This window comes from Streptopelia decaocto (genome assembly GCF_964273445.1).
Source record: "Streptopelia decaocto genome assembly, chromosome: 11".
NCBI classification, from domain to species: Eukaryota; Metazoa; Chordata; class Aves; order Columbiformes; family Columbidae; genus Streptopelia; species Streptopelia decaocto.
The window spans coordinates 10,945,897-10,966,557 of record NC_138666.1 but is presented as its reverse complement, the minus strand read 5'-3'; the positions used below and the strand labels follow the sequence as shown (position 1 = coordinate 10,966,557).

Genomic DNA, 20,661 nt, shown 5'->3' with positions numbered 1-20,661 from the left:
GCAGGCGTTGGGGACCGCTGCTGCTGCCCAGGGGACAATGACCTCTGCTGTCCTGCTCCCAGCTACCCCCCCTTGCCCTCCAGTTCCTCCAGTTGCTCTCCCACCTCCCTTGACCTCTGCAAATGCTCCCCCCAGTCCTACACCTCCAGTTGCCCCTCAGCCCCACCAAATGCCCCACGCATCCAGAGCCTCCAGGCCCACACCCCAGCTGTCTCCCAGATGCCCCCCAGTGCCCCCAGTTGTCCCTCAGCTCCCCTGACCTTTGCAACTGCCCTCCCCAGTCCCACCGCCCAGTTCCCCCTGCTGCCCCCACCCTTCCATCCCACACCCCAGCTGCCCCCCTGTTTGCCCCAACTGCCCCCCCGGTCCCACAGCGCTCCCCGCAGCCGTCCCAGGTGCCGTAGCACGCCCCCTCTCTGCTGAAGCCCCGCCCCTATCCATCGATACCCCGCCCCTCTTCGCCACGACCCCGCCCCTATCCGCCGCGACCCCTTCCCCTCCTAGTGACGCAGCGGGGCCGTGCGCGAGCGGGGCGGTGCTCGGTGCCGGCGGAGGCCCCGGGTAGCGGCGGGCCCCGCGGCCCGGCCTCTCCGCCGCGATGCTGGTGCCCGTGTTCACGCTGAAGCTCAACCACAAGATCCTACCCCGCATGGTGGCGCTGGGCCGGTTCGATGGGACGCACCCCTGCCTGGCGGCCGCCACGCAGGCGGGCAAGGTAAAGGGGCGGTGCGGCCCGCCGTCCCGCCCGCCTCCCCTCACGGGGCCGGGCAGGGCGGAAGGCTCCGTGCGCCCGCTGAGCTGAGCGGGAAAGGCCCTTCTTGGGGCCGCCGGGGCTTCTCCCGCCTCTTGGGGCACCCAGGCGGGCGCTCTCCCGCCGCAGGCCCGGCGCTCGGAGGGGCCCGCGGCTCTCGGGGTGTCGCAGAGGTCGCCGCCGGCCTCTGGGGTTTCGGCTGTGCCGAACAGCCCCGGTGCCGAGCTGGTGTCCGCCGCAGAGCAGCGTGTGGGCGCCCGGCCGGTCCCTGCCAAGCCCCGAAAGCCTCGCAGGGGAGCGGGTCTCGCTGCTGCTCCCCGTGCGGGGCCGGGGCCGAGGCGGGGACAGCGGGGCTGTCCAGCTCTGCTGCGTGCTGACAGGGGTTGCGCAGAAATTAATAGCTGGTAACTCAAGTCGCTAAGGAAACTTTACCGTTTTCTAGCGGACAATGGGTTTTTTTTCAAGCCATGCGTTTTGTTGTACCGCTCTCGGTTACAGCAGCGAGGCTTTGTGTTGTTATGGACTTAGCTTGGTGCTGATGAAGGAGACGGTGCTGAGGTTTCTATAAATGATCCTTGTGGGAACAGAAAACGTTGTGTGTGCTCTGTTTGAGTTTGAAATACAAACAAAAGAGGGTTAAATACAACTAAACTAATAAACAAAACAGGTTCAAACATAAGCCCACAGAGGTTGCTGTAAATACAAATGTGGTTCATCTGTGGTGTTTCTCAGCAGTATTAATTTGATTTCAGAGCCTTTAGGAGCAGCATAGAACAAGGGCTTGCTCAAGACACAGGCTCTACAGACATAAAGCAAAGGCTATTAAGTGTATTATCCTGTGGTCTCCTGACTGCTTCAAACAGTTACAGTGACTAAATATTGGTCAGAGTGAGAATAAAATCATCATTATTGCAGGCCCCTTTCTAAATTAACCATGTTCACCTACAGATAGAGATTACAGATAGGTACCAGGTAAATGGTCCTAATGTTTGGTTTTTTTGGTAACACACCAGCTGGATAGAATTTGTTTGATTTGTTGTTGCATTCTTTGGTTGGCTTTTTTATCTTACTCCATAGACTTGTCAGCTGCCATTTTCAGAAACAAAACAAAGGTGGCAGAACTCCCCTGGCTGGAGCAGGGTTTTCCTGCCATTTCCCTTTTTGTGGTTATCATTTAAAACTAAAGGATAACTGTCAGAAACAGTAGTGTCAGCAAAACCCCCAGTCTTTTGTCCTCAGTTTTGTTGAGGACAGACCCTTCTTCCTCATCATAGTTATTATCCAAACAATAGTCCTTAATGTTTGTGTACAAACACATATATAATATTTAATAATATTTATATACATATCTCTGTTTCTACAGGTTTTTATTCATAATCCTCATGCCCGTGGGCAGAGAACAAGCACAAACCGAATGGTGCAAAGTAACCAAGATTCTGACATTTCACTTCTCAACATTAATCAAGGGATCACTTGTCTGGCTTCGGGAGTGCTGAACCCTCAGCTTGGTTATGATTGTCTTCTGGTTGGAACACAGACTAATTTATTGGCTTACGATGTATATAATAACTCAGATTTGTTTTATAGAGAGGCAAGTTAATTTAACTGTCTGCTTTTATTTAGTGTCTTCGTTTTCTTTTTCTTTCCATTCTAAAGACCACAGTTTTATGTTACTTTGTCAGTTATGCTTCTGTTCTTTGTGTTAGTTATTACTGCATTGAGAATATTTTGCCTTTAGAATATCCGGAGTATTTTTTTAAAAAGTTAAGTGTGGACGTGATGTATGTCTGTGTATGCATATGCGAGAAAACTTTTCATAATATGTCACACATCACCTAGCAAGACAAAATTTAATAAATTTAATAGGCATTCAGAGCTCAATTAAACCGATTTTCACTGGTGAAGCTTTTTCACCCTAATCTATCCAAGTTACAGTTCTTGGCAATGGTGGGAATCGTGGCTTTTGTCAAGGAAGCAGAGACTAATGGCAAAAACTTGAAACGGCATTTGATTTATTTAACAGTACGACTTTTCAGCATGTAGTAAGAGGTTAATTGTCAACGTGTGCGTAACGAGTCATAATAACTTACTTTTGACTTTATAACCTCTTGGCCTGACTTCATGTATCATTTATTTTTAGCCTGTTTGAGAAATGGTTATTGTCAGTTTTGCTTTGCGTTACGGTTACGCCGCTGTAACTGGATCCATGAGGAGGAGTGGGTCTGCACACACAGATTTTATTGCAAGGCTTCGGCACCATTAGGGAGGAGACAAACATGATAACGTTGGGAGCTCTCTTTTTGATATATGTGCTCCGATGTCTCATTCTCTGCCATGTTTCTTTAATGTTTCTCTGTAGGTTACAGATGGAGCCAATGCAATAGTTCTTGGAAAACTGGGAGATATTTCATCTCCACTTGCTATTATTGGTGGAAACTGTGCCCTGCAGGGCTTTGATTATGAAGGAAATGACCTTTTTTGGACGGTAAGGCTATGCATAGTGCTTTTGATGTTATTACAAGGTTCTTTCAATGGCACTAATTCCCCTTGATTTTTTTTATATGATAAATACTGATTTGGTTGTCAAACAGATCAGATATTTCCTAATTTATCTCGGACCTTAGATGAAGTGTTTTGATCATGTATTCAGTGCACTCAGATACTGCTTGAGTGTTGACTGTGTTCATTGTTGTGTTGCAGTTGAGATCATGAAAATACTTCAGCTTCTGACAGCTGTCATCTGTACTGAGGACTGTCTGTCTTATTTTAGGTTACAGGAGACAATGTTCGTTCATTAGCACTGTGTGACTTCGATGGTGATGGCAAAACTGAGGTTTGTAACCATTTACATGTGATTTCAACTGCTTTCATGGTGTTGTAGTGAAATTATAATTTTAAAAATGGGTTATCAAATATGAGTGCCTTATATTACCAGCTAAAGTGATCTTTGTGTGGAAGTTGTGCCTTTTTCAGGCTCTAATCCGGCAAAGATCTGCACAAATGCTCAGTCCATGTACAGGGAACAGCACTGGTCTCTGGCACTATTTGAAGTGTGTAAAATTAGGTGTATCTGGGGTCTTTACAGCATTACTGCCTTGCTTTGGTGAATCGATTCTACCTGCTCAGCTAGGAAATAGGAAAAGAACTAAGATGTAAGAAAGGGTAAGGAATGAGAATGCAGAAGACCCAATTCAGTGCTGATGTCCTATTTGTATAATGGTTTACATCAGGTTAAAGCCCATTCTACCCATGCTTTGCAGTAATGGCAGCCACCCTTTAGTTTGGAGGAGCAGTGATGGTTTGAGTTTGTATTAAATGAGGAATGTTCAGTGCTACGCGATGATTTTTCTCCCGCTGTTTGTTCACAGGCCAGTAACTGGGAGTTGGTGTTTCCCTGAACCCACGTAGCACAAGTCAGAACTGAGCTGCAGGTCTCCTGCTCCAACACAGGCAATATAGTATTTTTGGTGTGTATAATTGTAGTTACAAATTAAAACACCGAATGTTTTACAGTAAGAAAGGAGCATAGCCCTGATGTTCCAAAGTATCTTTTCTCATTCCTACCCCAGATATTTTACTATGCTTTTGTACAGTCTGGCTTGGCAGGAAAAGGTATAACTAATACTCGATCAATGGGAGACTTCTGAAATCTTGTCTTGACAAGATTTTTTTTTTGTTCCATTGGCAGCTCTTCACACAGTTGTTAAAACCTCTTCATCGCCAGACTTGGAATATTTATTTGCCCTCTGGGTCCTGGAGAATGTCCTTTTTATTTCTTTAGCCTGAATAACTATTCTTAAGGTAGACCCTTTTCTTTTTTTTTTCTAGCTTCTTGTCGGCTCTGAAGATTTTGACATCCGAGTGTTTAAAGAAGATGAAATTGTAGCAGAGATGTCAGAGACAGAGGTAAATTGCTTTGAGCTATTGTTTATTGTAACTGCTGATGGAGCTGAAAGTATTGTGTACTGTAAAGCTTCTCTGGTTCAAATATATTGTGTAGCTAAATAGTTATTTAACTATTTGGCACAGCATTTATTCTACTAGAGCTGTGAAAGTTAGAGTTTCATAGTGTCTTTCACTATAGATGGGCTTTTTTGCTTGCTTTATTTACAAATCCTTCACCAGGTTGAAAAGAGTAACTATTGCTTGACTGAAAGTTAGGGCCCTGTCCAAAGGTGATGATGCTTACTGGATTGTGACTGAAGCTCTCAGTGCCTTCTGAGCAGAAGAGTATCCTCTACAGTTTTCCTCAAATGTGTTAACACGATCATGATGAAGTAACTTGCTCCTGTGTGTATCCAGACAGTGCATGGCAGGGCAGAGGGGGTTGCCCAGGCAAAACCAGGGGTTTATATTGCAGTTAGAGTTACATACTGGCTGTATCAACAGAGCTGCACCTTTGTAGTGCCTAAAGTAAAATATGGGGCATGTAGGTTTTCCAGGAGAGTTGCTTTTTAGTTTAAGAACTGAGAGATCCCCATTGTTAAATTTTAGGTACTTGGAGAAAAATACCCTTATCATTGCATTTAGGAGTTTTCTTAGCCTTCTCATGACTCTTCTGGGCCCAGGGTAGTGTAAGGACACACTACAGACCTTTGTCCTTGGAGATCTGAGGTCTCCCCCAGCCCAAGTTGGGACTAAAAGGCTTAGTTAGCTATTAAACCACTTAGGAAGAGCTATTAAAGACAAATACACGAGTGTTCTGGAAAAGGAAACTCTTGCTGTAGCTAGAATTAGAACTGAGCCTATAATAAGTTCTGCTGTCTGTACAGTAGCCAGTCTAGAGTGATATTGTGATTTCTAGTTAAAGGGAAGTCTGTCACTCTCTTGTATGATTTACTTTCAGATCCATTGTAGAATTGTTTTAAATTCAGACCTGCAGAGTCTTTAGAGGCTTGTTACAATCCTACTGTTCTAATTTAGAGAGACTGAGCTCACCTAAACCTTTCCTTTTGGGAAGGTAAATTCAAGGAACAATGGCTTTATACATTGTGCTTGTTTTGGAAGACTTGAATAATTTGCATTTTCTGTGTTTAATCAGTTTGTTGAAACTGAAACTGTAGACTGTTGTGATTCTTGGATTTATAAATGGACAACCAGGGTTTAAAGGAAGTGTTGTTGCCTTTGTGAGTTTCTGACTGTTGCTGGCATCTCCTCTCCTTACTGGGTGGTTGAAATTTAAAGGGTTTTGATACTTGGGAAAGGCTTTGTAAAAGATCTGTCAGATGGAAGGGTAGAGGGTTTGGAAGCCATATTTAATGGTAAAAAAATCAAGGAGCACAGTCAGCTGAGCTTAAGCAATTAATGAAGGATTTAATATAAGGACATTTCCTGTGCTACATTGTATAGAAGACCACACAGACAATTGCTGTTGTTCCTCCTGACATGAAAATGTCTAGTTTAGTGTGTGGAAAAAAACTGCATTTCCAAGCACTGAGAGTCTCAGCAAAATGAAGAATTGTAAGGTAATAGGTCTTAAAAGGAGTGAGAAACAGGCTGAGTTACGACTCTTGGGTTTTTCCCTGGAGCAGTTACTTATTCAGGTAATACCTACCCTGGTGTTCTGATCGGAGCTGTTAATTTTTATCTCATTAATCTGGGGCAAAAATTTTCTACCAATAAGTTCTCTAGGGCTTTCCAAACCCGTGTAAAGTTGAACTCCTTGGCATCCTCAGGTCCTGAAGCTTTAAGGAGTGTCGTGTGTTTGGAGTAGGTTTTCAATTATAATATGTTAGTGCTGATGACTGCAGGAATCCTGTGAGCAGTTGTGCTGCTGCTTGTGTCAGGGAATATTTGGTCAGAGTACACAGTTTGAGGGCAATTCTGCAGTCTTCGCTGAGATGTATCTTAACACTGGCAATGCAGCTTGGGTGAGAAAATCCTACAAGGCCTTTGGTGATTTCAAACTGATTTTTAAAAACAGTTGCTTCAGTACTTAATGCTTCCTACAATAGACTTATTTAGCATTTAGTCAGTGTAGAGTTCATACAATAGAGAGATTGTACAGTCTGTTCTCTGTTACATAAAGATGCAGAAGTTTTCACTCGTGTGTTCTCTCTCTCCCTTTTTCCCCACAAGACAATTACTGCACTCAGCCCCATGTATGGCAGTCGGTTTGGCTATGCGCTCGCTAATGGGACGGTTGGAGTTTATGACAAGACAGCTCGCTACTGGAGAATTAAGGTTAGTCCCATGTTGGAATATCATCACTGAAAGCTTGAAGGCTGCTAGGAGATTTGGTACCTAGTCTCAGGTTGTTCTGATGTTATACTGACTCCTTAGATTAATTTGAAATTTTCTGGTGAGCATAACACTTAATGTAATTTTGTTCTTAAAAATCTATGCATTTTTATATATGCATGCAATATTAATACCATGTCAGTTCATTCAGTGCTTTTGGGATTGTTGGTAATGGCTTAAATGGCACTGATACAACCATACAACTAGGGATGCTTCAGCTTCACAGGGTCAAGCCTGTTGCTTGTTAATCCCATCTGCCAGAAACGTCTGTTCTAGGTCACTTGAGCTGCAGAGATGCAACACAGAAACTTGAGTTCACTTTTAAAAAATGCCTCTGGCTGTATTGTTGAAATAATAAACTGTTTTGCAGAGACTGAATTAATCTTGTATTCTGTACGTTCAAAGCTCATTTTTTGCATCCAGAGCAATTTGCGGCTGCGGGAAGTCATATTGGGAAGATCCTTTCGTGATGCTCATTTAAATATTCTTAATATAACACGGATTAGAACAGTAATAAGGGAAAGGATTCCTTAGGAGGTAGCAGGAAGAGACTAATGGTTTTCTGTGATAGTATCATTTTATGACCGTGTTGAAGCCCTGGTATTTTTTTTTTCCTTACAGAATTTGGCTTTGTATACCATTCTTTTGTGAGTTCTAATCATCTGCTTGGATAAAAATGTATTTAAAGGAAAGAGCAGTTCCTTTGAGAGCAGTGGACTAGATTTGTAATGCAAAGGCTAAGATTTCAGACATGTGTGGCCTTAAAGATAGTGATGCTCAAACTTCATCTTAAGAGATATTTAATATTCCTTACTGTAATCTCTGTAGCTTCAGACTCCAGCATCTTGCATGTTTCAATCATGTGCAATTTAGAAAACATACACAAGCTTAATTTTTTCTTTGTTTTCTGTCCTCAGTCTAAGAACCACGCGATGAGCATACACGCATTTGACCTGAACTCTGATGGTGTGTGTGAGTTAATCACTGGCTGGTCCAATGGGAAGGTGAGTTTATACAGTGGAAAATGAGGACCTGTGAGTCTGGAAGCTGTGTTTGAACAAGGCGGTTACACTGTCTGAAGAACAGTGAAAAACTTTCAAAGACCGTTGAAAGCTGAGTGCTGGAGAACTCTTGCAGTAAACCTCGATTGGCTGGCGAATCCTCTGCCAAGTGCAACAAGATCAGAGAAAAGCTGCTTCCTCTGATTAGCTCCGAGTCGATTGCTAAGGTGTGTCGAGTTGTTTCTATGGTAGCAGAGATCATATGCCACATCCTAGAGCTCTGGAGTGTCTCTCTTCAGCTGTGTCTTGAGCACATGCTAATAATCCCCTGTGATGTTTCCTGAATGTTCTCAAATGGTTATGTAACAGGAGAGCAGCGTCAGTCTTGACTCTGGCAGGATTAATCGAGCATTAATTTTTTTATGTAAAGGCGTTCTATACAACTCAGTCCTAGTCTCTGCCAGAAATGTCTGTTCTAGCTGCCAAATCTCTCCTGGACACAGCTTGCCAGTTGTGGTGTTTTTTTTTTTTTTTTTTCTTTCCGGTAATGTTATGCTTCTTTCTTCACACCTCTCATTACTCTTATTACCCAGGGGGAATTTAATTAGCTTCATATCAATCTGGCAGTCTAGAGCCCAGATATGTTGTAATTTATGTTGGATTAGGTGTATAACATTGTTAAAGACAGAACCTCTCCTTGCTTTACTCTTTGTTCTTTTCCGCTGGCAGTCTCTACCCTGTTTGTCGGTCTGAAACATTCTCCAGCGCCTAAAAAGAGTAAAGCTGGGTCGTGTGCTTTGGCAAGGACACACTGCATGGAACTGAGGCCCCTCTCTGTTCTTCTCCAATGAAAGATAATTAAAAGTTGTGGTATTTGTGGATTAAAAAAATAATTCGCTGCACAAGGGCTGCAGTTGAGAGAGGAGATTGTAAATATTGCATTAAGATTATTTCTGGTTTAGTCCCATCACTGCTGCGTTAGTGTGCTCATAACCTTCCCAGTGCAGACTTGCAGTCCTCCTTCCCTTCCTCTGGTTTGTAACTTAAGGAAGCATTTCTGAAGAGCAGTTCATTCTGAGTCTGTGCAGAGGTCTTTTCTTGATGGTGTTTTTTTGATGTGTGCTGGTCTGATCAGCAGAGCTGCAGGTTCACCTGCAGTTCTGTGAGTGGAGCTGGCTTTTGGTTACAGCTCAGAGTACGGCATGTATTTTGGAGTTAACTTTTCTGTTCACGCTGTGCCTTGGAACTCTTTGTTGTTCCAGGTTGATGCACGCAGTGACCGGACAGGGGAGGTCATCTTTAAGGACAACTTTGCTTCCTCCATTGCAGGAGTGGTGGAGGGGGATTACAGGATGGATGGGAGCACCCAGTTAATCTGCTGTTCAGTTGATGGTGAAGGTAAAAGCATTGTTCAGGATATTAATTTAATACACAATAATATCAGGCACGTCATTACAGATTAGTTCCACAGGCATTTTTGTGTGCCAGATTCCCTTTGCCATATGCAAAGTTAAGGGAATTTTGAGTTATGCTATCTGGAAGAGTGATTTTGGCCTTCTCTGTGATAATCAACATGTGTTTCATTATGATTCAAGAAGCCATCAAAATTTATTTGCCTAATGGAAGAAGTTCCATCCTAATAATGCAAAGATAACTATATTCGGTACAGACTGTGGTTCTTCAGGCAACGTTATTTTAGATGGGTTTTTTTTTTTTTTCAATGTGATAATTCTTCAGTGCTTTGCAGTGGGTAAAGGTGTTTAGAGAGCTAACAGTATGTGTGTTTTCACAGAATCATAGAATGTCAGGGATTGGAAGGGACCTTGAAAGATCATCTAGTCCAATCCCCCTGCTGGAGCAGGAACACCTAGATCAGGTTTCACAGGAACATGTCCAGGCGGGTTAGATGTTTTTTTTTTTTCTCAAGATGAATAGTTTTATAGTAGAAGTTTTAGATGTTAACAGTGCTTTGTTTCCCGGAAAATGCTTTCCTGAAACTGGAGAGCTGGTGGATTTATCCCACCATGCATTCAAGGAGTCAGACTTGGTTACTGTGAGTGGAAACAAATATGATCAGAAATTATGTAAGTAAGCTCAGTGTGAATTTACAGGGATGGCTCCAGGAAAGACACAGGTGTGATTATCTGACTGCTTGGCGTCAGTGGCCTGAGACAAGCAGGTCTGGCACAACCCATTTGGAACAAAAGCCCGTCCTTGTTAAATAGCACAGTGTTTTGCTGCCTGTCTTAATCACAGGTTGCAGGGATTTGCTGTGCTTGGGCTTCAGCATATAAACCTTTTTCCCAGGCTCATAGAAGGGGAATGTTGCGCACAGTTCTGAAGATACCTTGTGCTAGCAGAGCTGTGTAGGTTAATATCACTGAACATGATCATCCTCTTCTGATGAGTCCATTATAAACAACCTTGGCATGATGGGGATCCCTTTAGGCTGGAGTGTTTATGTGTTACTAAATAGTAATAGGCCTGTTGTTGGTGTTACATGGACAACACATCCTCATAGTCCTTGTCATTAGAGCTCTGTTTGGGGCCAGCATCCTTTCACATAAGGTGTTCTCCTGTGTTTCAGTATATTTTCTGTCTTGCTCTCATTTTAAATTAATGATTCACTCAAATAATAAAGCGGGTCCTTTCATCAGAGGACAGTGTGCATGCTGGATGTTGTTCAAGTTCCCTGCAACTTTTTATGGGGGTTACACAGTCAGGCAGCATGTATTTCCTAGATAAAAGATGTTTGTCCCTGGATTTCATTGTCAGCTGCAATCAGAGTGCACAGCCCTAGAGCAAAATGGAAGTTTACGGCATGTGTCTTTGTCTCATCTCTCTTCAGCTCTCCTGTCTCCGCAGGCAGCTGGAGATATTTCTGTAACTCTGTGCTCCACTGGGTACTGGGAAACAGGTCTTACCCCTTGGGATGAAGTATCCCATGATTTGGGGAAAAACTAATCCAAGTAAATCTTGTTTACTGGCTGATTGACAGTGATTACAGTCACTTCCAGACAGTAACAACTCCTCTGACCAGCTCTAAAAATCCAGGCACACAGTTATTAATTTTGTGTAATTGCAAGCTTGCCTTAGCACCTGAAAGAATTATTTCAGTTGGAATCCTCTTACAAAAGGACCAGGTGCTGTGCTTGTCTGGTCAGGTGAAGGCAGCTTAAAGACAGGCTGGAAAATCACCTCCTTTAAAGTGTGCAATTCTCTTATCACCAGGAAAGTCAAAGCCTCTGTGGGTGTAAATCAGTGCTCAGGTTTTCAGCTGAACGGTACACCTAAAGACCAGAATCAATGTCTGCTGCTGAGATGGCACAAAGGGAACTTGTTACGGAAACTAGAGTTCTGAAGAGGCTGTAAAAGGCTTTGCTGAAACTGGCCGTGTTTTGTTTCTGTACAGTCCGAGGCTATCTACCAGGAGGTGAGGAGATGAAAGGAAACCTAATGGATACAAGTGCTGAGCAGGATCAAATCCGAGAACTTAGTCAAAAGAAACAAAATCTGCTGCTGGAATTAAAAAATTATGAAGAAAATGCAAAGGTACTACTTAGACAATGTTTGGGGCCAAAACACACCTTTCTGTTGCTGTGAATCTGAGTAATCTGGGAAGCCCGTTGTGAGGCCGTCCAGACAAGTCAGAGCTGTAACCTGTTAGGATGCAGTGAGATTGTCTACTGAGGATTCCTGCTTCTGCATCCGAGTTGCTCCTTGTGCAAGTTCAGAACTTGCTTTTTGTATTTTAATAAGTAACATTTTCCTTGCTCCTTTGTCTTGCCAGAGCAGTTGTGTTTGGAGCTGGATTCTGTTCAGTCTTGTGCTTTGCCTTATGACTGCAAATTGTAATTTTCAATGCATAAGCTGACTCGGGGGTCAGATTGTGTGAGGGGATCAAGTAATTGGGTGAAGGCTGGGAGCACTGACAGGGTGTAGGAAGCACACTTGTGGCTGAAATAAAGAGCTTCAAAAGTAGTCTGAGGAAAGAGCAAACTCATATTTGAACAGTAAATGACCACCATAGCAAAAGCATGGAATTATATAAGCTTGTGCTTAAAATATAATATATGTTAAGTGCTTTTCTGGATAGAAGTTTGGATACAGAGCTGAGCTCTGTCAACAATAAAGCACTTGAACAAATTGTAGCACAAGTGTCTGCAGCTCCATGCCTAATCCGGCCACTGTTCATAGCTATGTGAAGTGACTGGGAATTGCTGTAGTACAACCTTCTCCTGAAAAAAAAGAGAACTGACTTATGCATATGTTTACTAGGTTGCTTGAATGAAAATCTTGAAATTCTCATACTGAAGGGTGTGTGTTTTGCAACAGGCTGAACTGAACACTCAGTTGAAGGAAGCTGATGGGCAGAGAGGTGTGATTCCAGCAAATACTCAACTCCAGACGGCCCTCTCAGTTAATCTGGGCTCTGACAGCCAGTCTGCCCATGTAGAGCTGTGTATTTCCACCACAAATGGTGAGTGGTAACCTGTAACCATTGACATTTATTTTATGTAAATTCATGCAAATGTTTAGTTATATTTAGCTGATGATTTGCCTGTCTCCCCTTTATTGTCTGTAATTTCCACTTTGTGGTTGCTTTCCCTTCACAGAGTTTTGAATCAAGCTGTGTTCCTTTGGGTCTCGGGAGAGGAGTTTGATGGGATTTGTTTCTTACTACGTGTTATTTTCTGAGGCAATTAACATTTAACTTGGATGAAACAAGTCTTGATAATCCCTGTAACATTCCTTGTGTTGACATTAAACATTAACTTGCAGCCGTGTTAGTGAGGGTGTTACATGACTGCAGCTGGGCCTCAGCTGACTTTATATGCGAAACTGGAACTACCCCAAGACAGCAAATTCACTTAGCATCAGGCACGCTGAGGATGCAGTTGGGTCCCGGTATGGTAGTGCTGGTCCTCAGGGGTATTTTAACAATTCAGAGAAGGGGTGTAAAGCATTGACTGTGCTTAATCCTGAAGACAGTGGTGGTTTCTTGCCAGAGGGCAGCTGTTAATTTAGGAACTGCTTTTTCTTCCTGTTGCTAAGACACAATCATCCGTGCTGTGCTGATCTTTGCTGAGGGCATATTTGAAGGAGAGAGCCATGTGGTACACCCCAGTCTCCAGAACCTCTCGAGCTGTGTTCGTGTTCCCCTTACACCACCCAAAGATGTCCCTGTGGATTTGCACATCAAGGCCTTTGTGGGTTACAGGAACAGGTGAGTTTTGTATTGTGATCTCTGCTGGTCTCCAGACCTGACTGTGTGACCAGGAAACACAATGATGTGGCTTCGTGCTTGTCCCATGGGAAGTGCACCGTTAATTCCCTGGTGCCCCACTTCTCTGTGTTACTGGAAGGAGAGCTGGAATGCTTTCTCAAAAACACTGTTACAACCGTGATACTGAGCTGTTCTCCAGACAAAGTCTAAATGCTCTGGAGTCACTGAGACCTGTTGTGCTCCAGCTCTGTCTTTAGAGGAGCAGTGAACATTTCTTGTCCAGGGGATGCTTTAGTGTGGGTCGTTGTGGGGGGATTCAAGAGGCAGAGGCTGTACCACTGCCTGCTCTCTTGGCCCCAAATGGTGCCTGCTCTGAATCATGGAATGGTTGGGGTTGGAAGGGACCTCTGGAGATCATCCAGTCCAACCCACCTGCTAAAGCAGGTTCACCAGAGCAGATTGCACAGGATCACATCCAGCTGGGTTTTGAATGTCCCCAGAGAAGGAGACTCCACAACCTCTCTGGGCAGCCTGTTCCAGGGCTCTGGCACCCTCAAAGTAAAGAAGTTTCTCCTCATATTCAGATGGAACTTCACATGTTTCAGTCTGTGCGCATTGCCCCTTATCCTCTCATTGAGCACCACTGAAAGGAGTCTGGTCCATCCTCTTGACACCCCCCCTTAAGATATTTCTAAGCATTGATAAGATCTCCTCTCAGTCTTCTCCAGGCTGAACAGATCCAGCACTCTTAGCCTTTCCTCATGAGAAACAGTAAATCTAATCCCCTAATCATCTTTGTAGCTCTCTGCTGGACTCTCTCCAGTAGTTCCTTGTCTTTCTTGAACTGGGGAGCCTGGAACTGGACACAGAACTCAAGATGTGGCCTCACTGGAGTGGAGTAGAGGGGGAGGACAACCTCCCTGCACCTGCTGGTCACATTCTTCCTAATGCACTGTAGGACACCATTTGCTTTTTTGGCCACAGGGCACATTGCTGGCTCAAAGTACTTGGACAAAGTACTTGAGCAAGCCTGGAGGCACAGTGGTGTCTGTCAAACTACAACATAACCCTGAACCCATTTGTTTTCAGGGCAAATAGAAAGGAGCATATGCTTTATTTCAAGACAACACTTTTCCAGTTTCCCATAGAAATAAAATATGTCTTCATATATACTTGAAAACAACTTTCTTCCTGCTCACTTCTCCCAGAACTGACGGTACCCCTGGAAGCAGCATCCTTTCCCTGAACACGGAGGTGTGTTTTGAGAAATGGTCAACTACTGCAGGAAGAACATAGAGGACTGGATTAACCTTATGTTTTCTGTATTTGTCTTTCATCATTGCTTTTAATAAGACTTCACTGAACCTGAAAAGAAAATATCTAGTCACGAAAGTAAAATAGTAAATGTGTTGGCCCAGAGAATATATTTCATTGGAAGGATTATGGAAAGTGTAAGCAATGGGGAGGAATTATCTCATGCTGTGATAAGCCTGGAATTTCCAAGTTCCAGTGTTTTTTCCTGGAAAACAGTAAGCAACAGATTACACAGCTGGAAGCTGCTGATGTCAGTAGCCAGCTAAAAAAGAACCATGCAGTAGGTGAATCCCTAGTATGTTAGTAACTGTCTCTATTTTTCCTTTGGATTGCTTCCAGCACACAGTTCCATGTATTTGAGTTGACGAGACAGCTTCCCCGCTTTTCCATGTATGCCCTGAGCAGCCCGGACTCCGCCACGGAGCCCCTGAGCTTTGTTAACTGTACAACAAATGAGAGGCCTCAAAGGGTGAGTTTCTGGTCCGCTTCCTATTTTCCAGTCCTGTGAAGGTGGAGGGTTCACAATTAGCTTAAGATTTGCAATAGCAAATGAAAAATTGTGCTCTGAGCTGTACTGCTGGCCTTTGGAGTCTGTGTATTACACTTGACTCAGTGGGTTTTTTCCCTTCTTTAAAAGATGCCTCAATTGAGGTGTTCCCTGCTTCAGGAACTCCTGCAGAAGCTAATGGCCTGGGATCATGAGGCGTTGCAGATATTGTTTACTGACAGCTTGATGGGATGTCAGCAGCAAGAGCCCTGTAGTGAGTGATGAATTTTGTAAATGAGCATAGAACAAGAAAAGGTAGTACAAGAAGGCAAAAAACAGGATGAAACAAAACTTTCCTTTAACTTCTTGCAGTAGAACCAAGCCTTGCTTCCCGGCTTTTCCTGGTCTCAAGGCCTGGGCTTATGTTTTGACCTTGGGTTGTTGTCTGGTTGCTGGATCTGATTTTCTTAGGAATATTCAGCTTTGGAGCAAGGATTCAACTGTCCTCATTCTAACAAGTTCCTGATGTGGGTTTAGGGGATAAAATTTACTAAACGAAATTTCCAGGGTACCCTGAACAGAGTGCCCTGGTGCAAATCACGTGCAGAACCATATTATGTGATTCTCCAGGCTTTCCACACAGGTGATGGCTGATGCTCTTTTTTATTTTATTTTTGCAAGATTGTTATGTGGCTGAATCAGAGCTTTTTACTACCAGAGGATGCAGAGTTTCAGAGCGCTCCCTTTCAGGTTTGCTTTACTTCCCTTCGTAATGCAGGGCAGCTCTGCATCAAAATCAAGCCTGGTGGAGAGGTGAGTACCTTTGTTGACAAGGGGAACACCTGTTTAATTGTACCCAAGTGAAACTTAAGGGTGGTGCCAACATGAGGAAGTGAAAATGAAGGGAATTAAAAGGCAGAGGAAATACTCATGTTTTAGGGATGTTTTTGGAAACTTTGGGGTCTGTTTACTGTTAGTGTGTAAAAGTCCAGGGCCTATTAAATGAAGAAAACTGCTTAGCTTACAGATCTGTAGAAAGTGTTTGTTCCCACACAAGAGTAGTTTCAGGGAGCCATAATTTGGGGCACAAAGGTTGCCTGTAACTTTTGCACTGCTCCTGTATGCACAGATGCCTCTTTGCCCCAGGCCCAAATAAAAGCCCCACTGAAATCGGTGTAGAGCTTGCTCATGTAACAGTTTTGCCTTTTGATAGAATGAACTGCTTTGAGCCTCAGTAGCTTTTGGAAAGACAGTCCTGCTGGGTGAGTCTGCAAGATGTTTTGTTACAGAATAGCAAGGAAGTGCTTTCTTTCCTATCTGACAGATTTCCATCAACACAGATGATATTGATCTTGCTGGTGACATCATCCAGTCAATGGCCTCTTTTCTGGCCATCGAAGATTTGCAGGTGGAAGCAGATTTCCCTGCATACTTTGAGGAGCTGCGGAAAGTGTTGGTCAAGGTGAGGAGGCATTGGGCGTTTCTAAAAGGGTAGCTAAGCAGTCACTGTGGGCATTTGTATGACAGTATCTCTAAACCGCTTTATCTTCTTTGTGGAAATCAGCGAGTGATGGCTTGCTGTATATTCTGTGCAAAGACAATGGGACACCCTCAGCATTCTGTTTGTTCCGTGGAAAAAGTCCTTGGTCCCCAGCAGTTTATTGTTTAGAATAATATAAAGATGTCATCTGGGAGACTGAGCTGTGGATTTGGGTCAGGGTGTAAGGTCTGTATCTCAGCCCGATCGCCCTGTTCTGGGGGTACAAGGTACCACTGTGGCGATCAGGGCTTGAGGGGAAGGAGGATGGTCCCAGGGATGCTGTAGCTTAAATTGGGATGTTATTTGCTGTTACATCAGACCAAGGTTTAGCTTGAACCATTACCTGTATGTCCTGATTGCCGGGGGCTCTTTCTCATGCCTGTTTGCTTTGGGCAGGTGGACGAACACCACGCGGTGAATCAGAGGCTCACTGCCAACATGGCTGAACACTCCAACCTCATCCGCAGCATGTTGGTTCAGGCAGAAGATGCACGACTCCTGGGAGACATGTGAGTGATTGCTGCTTAGCTTGTGTGGTTTGGGTGTAGCATGGCCAGTCTTGGCTCTCCAGGCAGAAAAAGAGCACCTAAAACCATTTGTGTGATATAGAGGTTGCTGAGTTACAACTCTTGATGTAGAATTGGTACCTTTGCTGAGCTCTTCTTGAGCCTTGTTTTTTTTGTTTAGGTGGAAAACCAGTCTGGGGAAGGTGAAAGTGCAGAGGTAGGGGCTTAGCATAGAGCAGGTGAAGCCTTGAGATGGTGAGATAATTAGAAAAGACACATTAAGGGAAGACAGCAGTAAAAGCTGTCTCTGGTGTGTGAACTTCTGAGAACACCAAGAAAGAAATTTGATGTGTCAGTCCTTTAACTCTGACTTGCTGTGTTCTCTTGCTGATGTCTTGTCTTCACTGTCAAGAGCAGCAGGAAAATAGATCTGAGCCAATGCAGTGTTACTTTCACTGGGGAAGGTGGCATCTCCTATTTGGGTTGCCAGATAAAGTAACTGTAAAAATAGACCCTTTTTTTCAGTAAAATATTGAGTATAACCAACATGTCTAGATAAGACTGTTGTCTTGTAGCTGGCAGGCAGGTGGATAACTGTGGTCATCACACCCACATATTGCTGCACCTTTATACTGACGAACCAGGAATAACTTTCTTGTCCCCAGAGATTCAAATAACTGGACTGATTGTTCCCCCAGGAAAAACATGAAGACACGGTACATTGAGCTGTATGATCTTAACAGAGATTTAATAAATCAATACAAAATTCGTTGCAACAATCACACAGAGCTGTTGAATAATCTGAAAGCTGTGAATCAGGCAATCCAGAGGGCTGGGAGGCTACGTGGTAAGTGTGTGTTTGTGTGTTTGTAGGGAACAGGGAGTCATGGACCCAGTGAGGCAGATAAGCTGTGTCTCAGAGGCCATCTGGGTTAGTTAATGACTTCAGGATTTTTGGCCTGAAGCTATATTAGTAGAAGTAATCTTGCCTTTCTCAGTCATAGCCAATTGCCTGTGACAGTGAACTGTGAATGTCCAGTATCATCTGGGATCACAGTTTTAGAAAGAACAGTTTGAAGCAGTGGTATAAAAATCAGTAGTTTTGTTGAACACAACTCTAAAAATGTTTTTAAATAGTGCTTCAGTTCTTCATTTATAATTCTGCTTTAAAAGAAAATCTATCAACTTAAGCAAGGTTGTTTATCTATACTAGTTCTATAGGTCTTTGAGGAAGGAGGTGTTTTTTTGTATGTTTATAGCATTCCCCTTTCAACAAGCCCTTTAAGCTCTACTATAGTAGCTCTGCAGAAAATTCTTCTTTAAACAAAAGATTTTATTTGTGTGTTAGAAAAAAGGTGGCACTTCATTGTGTGTTTAAAAAAATATTTGAAAGAACCCCTAAATTTTCAGACTAGACCTACTAAGCATTTTTACCAGTTTATTCAATAACTGAAGTGTTCTCTCTCTTCTTTTCTTTTTTCTCTTTACAGTTGGCAAACCTAAAACACAAGTGATCAGTGCTTGTCGGGATGCAATAAGAAGCAACAACTTTAACATGCTGTTCAGGATAATGTGTGTGGGAACAGCCTCTTCTTAAAATGACTGGAAGAGCAGCAGTCGCACAGGGGCAGTGGCAGATAACAGACCAGTAATGACAAGCGGTTAATTCAGTCCTCCACTATAGGCTGAAATAATTGCAAAGGTAGCATTTTAGTTAAGCCATCAGGCAATAAATGTTGTTACGTAGGCCAAAGGACAGCAAGCTTCGTGAAGAAAGCATCAGAATTTAAGTGTAGATGTGAGATTTATGCAAGACAGAGGTATAACCTTGGAACAGTTATTTTTCTTACAGTAACTTATTTATGTATTTTAATATCTTTTGTAGTTAAGGCATTGGCCTTCTCCATTAAAACATAGACTGGCTTGACTGCTTTTGCTCTGAATTAGTTGGGGAGATGTGTATGGTTACATTTATTTGTTGAAAAACAAACAAAACAACCAACCACTTTTCTGGTTTTGCTGCGTAGTCTGTGCACACTAGGCATTTAAACTCTGTGTCAGAGAATCCTGGGTTTCATTGCAGGGATGTGCTGCTCTCTAGGTAAACTACAGTTCAGTGCACTAGAAGCACCAAAGAGATAACATCTCCTTGCTGGCTTTTGAGATCTTTGAAAGCTGTCCAGTTCCAGGATGCATGCAGGTAGGAAGCAGTCTGTTCCATACCCAACACTCTCCCCACACCTGGATTGCCAAAAGTTTTGCTTCCAGCTGCTGTTTCTGTGCTACTGCTGGAAAAAACTGCAGACACTGAGGTGGGCAAAGGTGCGTTTCAGGAACAATAAAAACAAACTGCACACTCAAGCTGGTGCATACTGATGAAGAGCTGGCAGTACTTAATGGGATCAAAAGAAGGAGGTATTGAAACATCTCTTGGCTCCCGTCTCAAACCTGTTTTTTAATTGTGGGATCTCTTAGAATTGGATTAAAATATTACAATAAGGCTATATCTTAGATCTAAAGATATTTTAGAACCTTTGCCAAAGCAAATTTCTTCTAGAAGCTAAAAATATCCTGCCCAGGGTGAGGGTTGGGCTGCACTGCTCCTAGCTCCTGCACCATTCACTGCACTGGTCGGTGTTTGCAACGCCTGTGGGGAGGGGGCAGTCCAGTCCGCTTCTGTGAAGCAAAGTTCTTGGGTCGCTTCTCAGGGCTGTCAGGAATATCCGTGTCCTGTGACTGGGCTGTCTCTTACTTGCCGCTGCTGAATTAAAGCTGGCAGCCCAGCATTCATGACAGAGCAACTGGTGAGCAGGTAATCAGTTCAATGGGAACGTAATCCTTGCAATGTAATCCCCAAAACAGCCCCCTGCTGCTGTTTTGGCCCCTTCAGTACGGAGAACTGTGCTGTGGAAAGCGGAGATCTCTGTCACTTCAGATCTGCAGCAGGAGCTTGTTTCAGTCCTTTTAAGAACCTGGTTGTTAGTCAAATCCAGCTCCTCGGCAAAGGGCTGGTGAGCCACCCGTGCTTTTCTAAGCAAGCGAGCTTTAAGACTTGATTATGGAACAGTCTCCTGGCACAAGTGCTGGGCTTTGTGCCACCTGCTGTACCTGTTCCCACTGTTTCAACCTCCTGTTCTGGTGTTCGAATCCTAACGCTTACTTACTTATATTTATGTAGTCCGTTCAGCGATAAGAGAGTGGCTCTGATCAGAAAGCAGCTTTCCCATCAGCCTGATTTTCAGAGCTACACACCAGGTACTTCCAGTCCCAGTTCTGTTCTTGGCAGTGAGGTCAGTCCTTCAGTCACAGTCCAGACCTCTGGTAATGCTGACTTCCTCTGGCTACATTTCTGACAACAGACGTGTCATTTATTTTCCTGTAAGAACAACTTTTACCATTGCCAAATGTAAAATCCACATCCGGTAATCTGAAGTGATACCAGGTTTGCAATTGCCTGTTGAAATAAAGCAGCCCTTGGCTGGTGCGCAGCAGCTGGCTGACGTAAGCTGAACCTGCACCAGCAGATCGGTGACAAACAGTCCCTGCTGTTATGATTCAGCCCAGGACTAAAGTCCAGTGATCCCATTTTCGGGTA

At 43.7% G+C, this 20,661-nt stretch overlaps 1 protein-coding gene across 1 annotated transcript; it reads left to right on the top strand.

Moving 5' to 3' along the window:
• Positions 1–503: 503 nt before the first annotated feature.
• Positions 504–18,989, top strand: BBS2 (Bardet-Biedl syndrome 2). Its single transcript, XM_082062371.1, has 17 exons — positions 504–715; positions 2,115–2,342; positions 3,111–3,236; positions 3,522–3,584; positions 4,580–4,657; positions 6,830–6,934; positions 7,909–7,995; positions 9,255–9,390; positions 11,405–11,544; positions 12,328–12,472; positions 13,048–13,219; positions 14,873–15,002; positions 15,702–15,833; positions 16,345–16,482; positions 16,957–17,069; positions 17,765–17,913; positions 18,557–18,989. The coding sequence occupies exons 1-17, from the start codon at positions 599–601 to the stop codon at positions 18,661–18,663; spliced, it is 2,166 nt and encodes a 721-aa protein (XP_081918497.1). The 5' UTR covers positions 504–598; the 3' UTR covers positions 18,664–18,989.
• Positions 18,990–20,661: the final 1,672 nt, after the last annotated feature.

What these genes read in the sequence shown, in the direction of transcription:
- BBS2 (XM_082062371.1), top strand. Translation starts at nt 599, where the DNA reads ATGCTGGTGCCCGTGTTCACGCTGAAGCTCAACCACAAGATCCTACCC. An exon ending in GAAATGACCTTTTTTGGACG is followed by an intron (nt 3,237 to 3,521) that starts GTAAGGCTATGC and finishes GTCTTATTTTAG; the next exon opens with GTTACAGGAGACAATGTTCG. An exon ending in ATTATGAAGAAAATGCAAAG is followed by an intron (nt 11,545 to 12,327) that starts GTACTACTTAGA and finishes GTTTTGCAACAG; the next exon opens with GCTGAACTGAACACTCAGTT.